This window comes from Sinocyclocheilus rhinocerous, unplaced genomic scaffold (assembly GCF_001515625.1).
Source record: "Sinocyclocheilus rhinocerous isolate Xijiao unplaced genomic scaffold, SAMN03320098_v1.1 scaffold4792, whole genome shotgun sequence".
Taxonomy (NCBI): Eukaryota; Metazoa; Chordata; class Actinopteri; order Cypriniformes; family Cyprinidae; genus Sinocyclocheilus; species Sinocyclocheilus rhinocerous.
Window position 1 is genome coordinate 111,268 of NW_015643559.1, and position 8,078 is coordinate 119,345.

Here is an 8,078-nt window from a genome sequence, read left to right on the forward strand (position 1 = left end):
TATTCAAAAAGTAATCAGTTACATTCATAAAGTAATTGAAATAGTTACACTATACTTATTACATTTTAAATAGAGCAACTTGTCATCTGTAACCGATTACATTTACAAAGTAATTTTCCCAACACTGGTTAGACAAACATAGTGACCATCCCTAGCCATTAACTAACCCTCAGTCTCAGACGGCTCATTAACTAACTAGTTCTGATATCTGATTTGTCCATGCAGGGGAAATGCTTTGGCATCAATATCCTTTGTTGGTCTTGGAACAACATTTCTATCAATTCGATTGTAAGGTTAAGGTTGAGGCTGAGGCTGAAGCTTAAACAATGTTCTTATCAATCTGTCATTTCCGTCTGATTTTAGGGTTAGTGAGCGTTTAGGGTCAGGGTTAGTGCACCCAAACTGACCGTCTTGATGCATTTTCCTTTTTTAGTGATTTTTGCAATTCAGGTTGATGCTGCTCGTAGTGTAGAAAAGACTTTTTGAGGTTATACTCGGTCGCTGGTTAAGCACTGGCCTCAAATGTTTAAAAGGGGGCTTTGGTTGGTAGGCTATATTTCAATAACAACCTTGTTTTATTTATGCTATTTTTTTTTTTACATTTTGCATTCTCAGTCCCAACATCACAGTGTCTTTAATTATGTCCTAAACGCTCCTCTACATCACCAGAGACTTGCAGGAGCACCACAGGACTGAGAAAGGACTCTGAGAAAGGACTCACACACAATAAGTGAGACACACTAGTTTAGGCTATACTCTATACAGATGTACCTGTTCATTGTGTTCATGTTCTGTGAAGGTGACATTCATATTAATCAAACAATAACAACAAAAAGAGAAAATCACTCACTGTTGTTAATTGATTTCTTTGCTTCGGGCTGTTTACATGAATAACTAGGCTACATAGAAAAAAATATATATATATTTTTTTAAATAAAGGATTGTGTCCAAAATATATATTTTTAAAGATTCATGGAGCATCATTGTTGTTGGTTAAATGCTGGCATGGACAGAATACTAATTGAGAGCGTTTTATTGCAGTGCCACGTGTGAATTTCGGCGAGTTTTATTGGATCAAACTCGCCACAATATAACAAAAAGGCATGTAAACACACCATTACAGAATGTTATTGAAACTGCATGCAAATTAGAATTGAAAACTTTATTTAAAAGGGCCTGTATTTGTATATGCATGTTAAAACATGTAGTTAACACTTAGAATTCAGTGTGCAGGGACAGGCGACTGTGATCATTTTGTACACTACTTTCTTTCACTGAGAATCAAGGCAACACCAGATTTGTAAAGCATCTAAATTATTTAAATTCTTTGAAGAAAACCTCAAAAAGATCTATTACTGGTCAGTGGTTTTCAGTGGCAAAGGCAAGTTTTTTTTCCCCGCTTTACCAGGATATTATTAAAAGACATGATAGATTTATGTAGTATAAAATAGTAGCATGTGTTATATATAAAATATATTTAATGTTGAAACACATTACTACTTACATTTTCGAAGTCCAACAAACTGCACATTTTAAACTAAACAAGTGTGTTCTAATAATTATTGCATTTATAATGACATACTTTTTCTGTATGTCAAATATGTATTGGCTGTATTCAATGTGATTGAAACAAACTGTTTTATACCTTTTTTATTTTATGTTATTTTTATTTTTACAAATTGTAATTGGTGTTAAATTGAGGGGAAGGCAGTTAGTGCATTACAGTCAATACAAAAATTGTATGAGATTTTAAATAAATATGTTTGAATACGATGCTTTTAAATAAGAAATTGTTCACTAACAACAACAACAACAACAAAAATAAAGATAATATGTAGGCTATGTATGGATTACTTGGGTTGTTACCGACATCAGGTGAAAATGTCATGCCAACAGCACCTTTAGAAATATATTTACTGAGAAAAATGGTGACGCGTTCAATACTTATTTTATTATTGATATGGCTTATGTTTTATTTTTAAAAAAAATTTCTATTCCCAATCGTGCAAACTATATCATGAAATATCTCGAATCTCAAATATGTGTAAATAAATGGGTTTTGCACCTTTATAGACTATGTTGTTTGATCTAAAGTAGCCTAATAGTGGAATCTATTAACTACACACAAAACCCCATCTTTTTACTTAAAGGGGTCATATGATGCGATTTCAATTTTTCCTTTCTCTTTGGAGTGTTACAAGCTCTTGGTGCATAAAGAAGATCTGTAAAGTTGTAAAGACTAAAGTCTCAAATCCAAAGAGATATTCTTTATAAAAGTTAAGAGATATGTAAATGATCTTAGAACATTTTAAGCACTCTCAAAACCATTAAAATTACTGAAGCTGTTTGCACTGTGAAATGAATATCTTACTTACATTCATTTGTTGTTTCTGATGAGAGAATTCGCCATAGAATTCAGTCAGCTAGCGAGTGAACAAAACATGACTCATCTGAACGTCTCTGATTGGCCATTGCATTCATAAGCTCAACAGAATGGTGTGTGATTGGTTATAATGCAGCGCTGTACACGATCTAATCACGCCGGTGTGATTGTATCAAATATAAAAAATATTATTCGGCTATTTTTTTGTCTTTTGGAAGCTTCATTCAAAATCCACTTGGCTCAAAAATCTGAGGGGGCGCGTTTGAATGGGCATGACGCCCCTCCAGGTGCAAAGACTGCACTAGTTCTCAAAAATAACCAGTTTAAAGTAGTGATGGCCGCTTTCGAAGCACTGCTTCGTGAAGCTCCGAAACTTTTGCGAATCATTTGTTTGAAACAGTGGAGCGCGTGTCAAACAGCCAAAGTCACGTGATTTCAGTAAACGAGGCTTCATTACGTCATAACTGTTTCTAAACGTTTCTGCATTTCAGTGGTTCGCCTTCATCCAATTTATCCTGCTAAGCATGTTTTGGAAAGATTTAAGCTTAATATTTCGTATACCTGTGAATTTTGTGGTCAAGAAAAATAAACTATTTTGCATCTTTTTTTTTCGTTGTATTTACTCGAGATTATTTTGGAAGGATTTGGAATTCTATATTAACAGAAAAAATAGAGTGTATGATAGAAATGTGTATATTTGATGTAAGAAGTGGGCTCAATGTAAACCAAATTTTGCACATTTTATAAATGACTTTAAATTATATGTAAATCTCTTAGAACAAACAAAAAACAAAAAAGCACTGAAAACATGTAATGCTCTGAAAGCATTGAACTTTATTTAATTTTCTTCCTTTTTTTCTTTCTTTTTTTTCTCTGGCAGCTAATAATGTTAATTTGATAATGTGAATATGTAATACCTCATGTTCTTGTGGCATTGAATTAATAAAGCATAAAAAAAATAAAACAATTTTTTTCAATCTTCGCCGCTGGGGGGCGATCTCTGTGAACCCGTGAATCATGCGGCGAAGCATTGAACCAGCGTCTATGGTTTTTACCTGATCTCGGATCAGTTTCATCAATTTGTAGACATTTTTAACAAGACATTTGTGTAACTAAAGGATGATAATTAGTTAATATATCTTTCTGGCCTATATATATATACAAGCTCTCCATAAAACAAAACAAGCCCTGCAATTAATTAATATAAAATATTTTAAAAGCCACATATTATACAGACACTTCATATTTAATGGTATTTTATCATTTTTATGGCATTTAATATATCATACTTTCAATAAAACATTTGCAATGGGTTTTTAAAAGCTGTTTTTATCTATTTTTTTAGCCTGAGTATTTGTTGCATTTACACAGTTTTGACCAGCAGGCGTCACCAGCGTGTGGTGTCTCGAGCGCTTCGAAACAGTGAATCATTTTGAGAAGCAATTGATTCAATTGAGTCGAAGCTTCGAAGAGGTTCGTTTCTCCCAGCACTAGTTTAAAGGGCCATTTGAAAGGACTCACGACTCCTGCATGGAATGCAGATTCTTCTTTATTTCTTTATTTATTTATTTTTTTGTATTAAGAACATTATTTAGACAAAGATAAAAGCAGTCACAATGTAGAACATTGACCTGAAAATTTACATTTATGTATATAACATTTTGTTAATAAAATAAGAAGATTAAGTAATTTTGTTTTTCAGTAAATGTTCTTTTTTCCAATTAACAATTCGAAACAAAACATTTTCCCAAAGTAAAGAAAAATCCTTATCAATGTTCTCAGTAACAAATAGGGAAAAGTCTTTCCACAATAATTTAGAGTAATAGCAAAGCCAAAATAAATGCACAATAGTCTCTGGGTGCACATTCTCCTTTATGCTGCCTATATTTTGTGCAAATGTTGTGGGCCATCCGGGTAAATGCATACTGTGTGCAGTATATACTACAGTTCGCATGGTAGTAGCACACTAGAAAGTGTTATTCCGAGCACTGTCGCCCTCTGCCGGTTAAACGCGTCGCTGCGGCGCTGCGGGAGTGAAGGAAAGATGGCGGCCGGACCCGGAGCGGCCAGCGGCGGTGTCCGCGGCTCGGCGGCCGCTTTGGAGTCATCGATGGACCGGCGATTTCAAGGCGTCTCCAACACTATGGAGTCCATCCAGGGATTATCCTCGTGGTGCATCGAGAACAAGAAACACCACAGCCTCGTCGTGCGCTGCTGGATGAAGTGGCTGAAGAAATGTGAGTTGCTAACGTTGCTAATGAACACACACACACACACACAAACACAAACTGACGGATCTGGATACACACCTTGCTCCGATGACAATGCATTTTGTGTTGAATGCTTTGAGAAATGTGTCGAGCTCCAGCATGTCGAGTTGATTTCACAGTAAAGCTCAGTGCAGGATCATTCTGCAGGCCTGGGCATTTAAAACCGAAAGTTTGACATTCGTTTAGCGTTTAACAGCATTGTGCATGAACAGATATGATGCAAACTCAGTATGCGTGAGTGTGGAGCTCGGATAGTGATGCAGCTTGGGGTTCTGGGGTTGAATGTATAAGTTAGTGTATGGAGTGCTTGTTATTTAGGGTTAGTGATGAATGTCTGGTCTGCTAGTATCAAAGCTTGTCATGTTGGTTCTTCTGTGTTTGATTGCCATTGACAACTAAAGACTGCATCTATCTATCTATCTATCATTTGTTCATAATTTATAATGACTGTTACATTTAAATGCTATCTAGTGTGCGTGAAGTGAAGCTGAACTTGGTTTTCTGAACATGCCATCACTGTTCTAGGATGCTGTTAAGGTTTTTAATTTCAGCCAAATTTTGTAGGCAAAGATGCATTTTTAAAACCAAGCATTTTTCTGTGCAGCAAATATGTGAGACGGCCTTAAACAAGGACGAACTCAATCGCATCAGCCTTTTAAGTGAAATGCTATTTGATGACTTGATTAAATGATGCAGATATGTGTGTTTCCATTACTTCTGATGGTATCCAGCTGAGCTGACGTCTGGATAAATGTGTTATTTGAGCTGAGAAAGCGGTTGCAAACATCCAGATGACCTTAAAGTCGGCATGAAGCGGAAGTTGCTACCTTGTTGTGACATTGAAACAGCTGTTTAACAGGCAAAATGTAGTTAAAATTAGTTAAATATGTATCCATCAGGCTTTTATGGCTCATATAAAGATGCTCTTGACTGTCTCACACAAAAACAGATTTATCATTCCAACAAAAACAGCTAATTTTATGCAACTCTGTGATAAATAATTCCTTGAATAACAAACATTTTATGGGTTTATTCTCATTTATCTGTGCAGTGTAAAACAGCAGCTGATTAATACCCAGGTTAATTATGAGCAGTGTGAAACGGGTTCATCATTCAAAAGGAGAAACTGAAACAAGTATATACGCCGATACGTAAACAAAGCAGGGCTTGCTCACCATTTTGAATATCAGTTATGTTGATAGCTTTCTTTATTTTAAGCAGCTCATGTTGTTATGAAAATATTTGCATGTTGGTATGGTCAGGTAAGATAATGTAACATCAGAACAGCTTCAGTCTGTGCCGTCTTTGCTCGTTTTCAGAGCTGCTACACCGCTGTCGCTTGCGAAATCACAATGACCGTGCCGTCGGTGGAAACTTACAGATTAAGGGGCGGTAATATTATAATGAGATCCCTTTGCCACGTCACCAAGGGAGTGAAATCAGACGCGCTCGTTTTCTCAGACGCTTGCAGAAAAAGGCTTACCAAAACAAAGTTACTGGGTTAATCTTTTTCACGTTTCCTTGGTTGGTAGATGCACCGGAGACCTGATTTAGCACTTAATACCTGGATAAGTCAGATTTTCATGATATGTCACCTTTAAGTCAAACGAGGGTTTTCTCTGGTGCAAGCTGTTGTTAGAGAGGGAATTTGCGTTTTCATTCAGACCATCTGCTGTTTGTTTCAAGCGGATATGTTTCATGTAGTGTCGTTTCATAAAACTCAAGTCAGACCATTCTGTTTTTGCTTCAGATTTCGAAATTACAAAATCTAACTTAGATTAAAAACTGCTCATGCTGCATCTTTGTTTGGATCGTGATTAAAATGCAGTGGTTGCCTCTCATTTTAAATAGCTAGAGCACAGGCAAAACCTTAGTTTGTTTATATTAGAGCCCAACCGATAGGGTTTTTTGGGGCCGATACCAATATTAGGGAGTAAAAAAAAAAATCCGATATCGATATATTGGCCGATATTCTTTATGTATATTATAGTACAGTGCCAGTCAAAAGTTTGGACACACTTCCAATTTGTGTGTCCAAAATTTTGACTGGTACTGTATATTGAAAACAGAATATATACATACACACATTTTTAGCAATGATAGCTCAAATGTGGTGATTAAACTCTTAAAATGATGTGACAAAAATATGTAATGGAGGCAGGGTATTTAACTAAACTTTATTATCCAAAATGAGCCTGACATCAGTGCACTTAACAGTACACTTCACATCACTTATTATAAATAACTTTAAAACACAAATAGAACAATATATTGAAACTTTCTTATATTCTAGATTCATTAAATGTAAAGAAAAACATTTCAAAAGTTTTTTTTTTATTTTGATGATTAGAGTTTACAGCTCATGAAAGTCAAAAGTCCAGTATCTCAAAATATAAAAATATTTACATTTGAGTTTCATTAAATGAACTTCTCTAAGTAAGTAAAATGTATTTATATAGCACCTTTCACAGACAAGGAGTCACAAAGTGCTTTACAATAAAATTAAAATCAAAACAAGTTAAATACCAGCTGTACAAATACCACCAAACATCACAAAAAAATTTGCTTCCAGACCATATTGCTAGTTAAAAGCTTGTCCAAAAAGATATGTCTTTAGGTGTTTTTTAAAAGATTCTACAGAACCCATAGTTCTCAATGATAAGGGTAGAGAGTTCCAAAGCCTTGGAGCCACGGCACAGAAAGCACGGGCACCCGTTGTCTTAAGACGTGTTCTGGGAATAGTTAAAAGGTCTAGGCCAGAAGACCTCAAAGACCGGCCAGGGGAGTGTGCATGTAATAGATCCTGGATATAAGAGGGTGCCTGACCATGCAGGGCTCTATAAGTAATGACCAAAATTTTAAAGTGCACTCTAAAACCAATGGTTAAGAGATTTATTTTATGTGTTATAAAAGCTCAGTTTAGATTTGTTATTTGACATTTAAATTTTACAAATGTGCAGCATTTTGTCCAAGCAATAATAAAAGGACACCTTTTCATTTATAATTTGTCTTGAATCTCATTATAAAAAAGTAAGTAAGTTGTATTGTGAATCGTATTGCATCGTGAGTTGAGTGAATCGTTGCATCCGTAAACTAAACTTGCAACAAGTGTTCAATAATGAATAATTTTTTTTTTAAAGTACATTTGTAATCATAGCTTGCTTGCTTTTGAAAATCCTTGGTTGCTAGTGCTTGAAAGTTCTGGAAATAGGGGTGTGCGATATTGACAAAAAATAATATCTCGATATTTTGTAAATAATGTAATAACATAAAACGTTGATTACTGATATTGGAAATTATTTAAATAATAAAAGATACTTTGAATGTGAAATTAAAAGCGCCAGTAGGTGGCAGCAAGTCACTGTTAAGTGAGTCGTTGCGACTGAACCGAATCATTTAAACAGTTGATTCATTCGGGAACGAAA

At 35.1% G+C, this 8,078-nt stretch overlaps 1 protein-coding gene across 6 annotated transcripts in view; it reads left to right on the forward strand.

Annotated features, from left to right (window-relative positions):
• Positions 1-4,248: 4,248 nt before the first annotated feature.
• Positions 4,249-8,078, forward strand: part of LOC107757337 (regulation of nuclear pre-mRNA domain-containing protein 2-like) — a 37,530-nt gene continuing 33,700 nt past the window's right edge. For all 6 annotated transcript variants that reach the window (XR_001641930.1, XR_001641931.1, XR_001641928.1 and 3 more), the window contains exon 1: positions 4,249-4,620. Coding sequence is in view for 1 of the 6 variants with exons in the window: in XM_016574779.1 (XP_016430265.1) it covers positions 4,302-4,620 (319 nt within the window). In the remaining 5 variants the exon portion in view is untranslated. The remainder of the gene's footprint in view (positions 4,621-8,078) is intronic.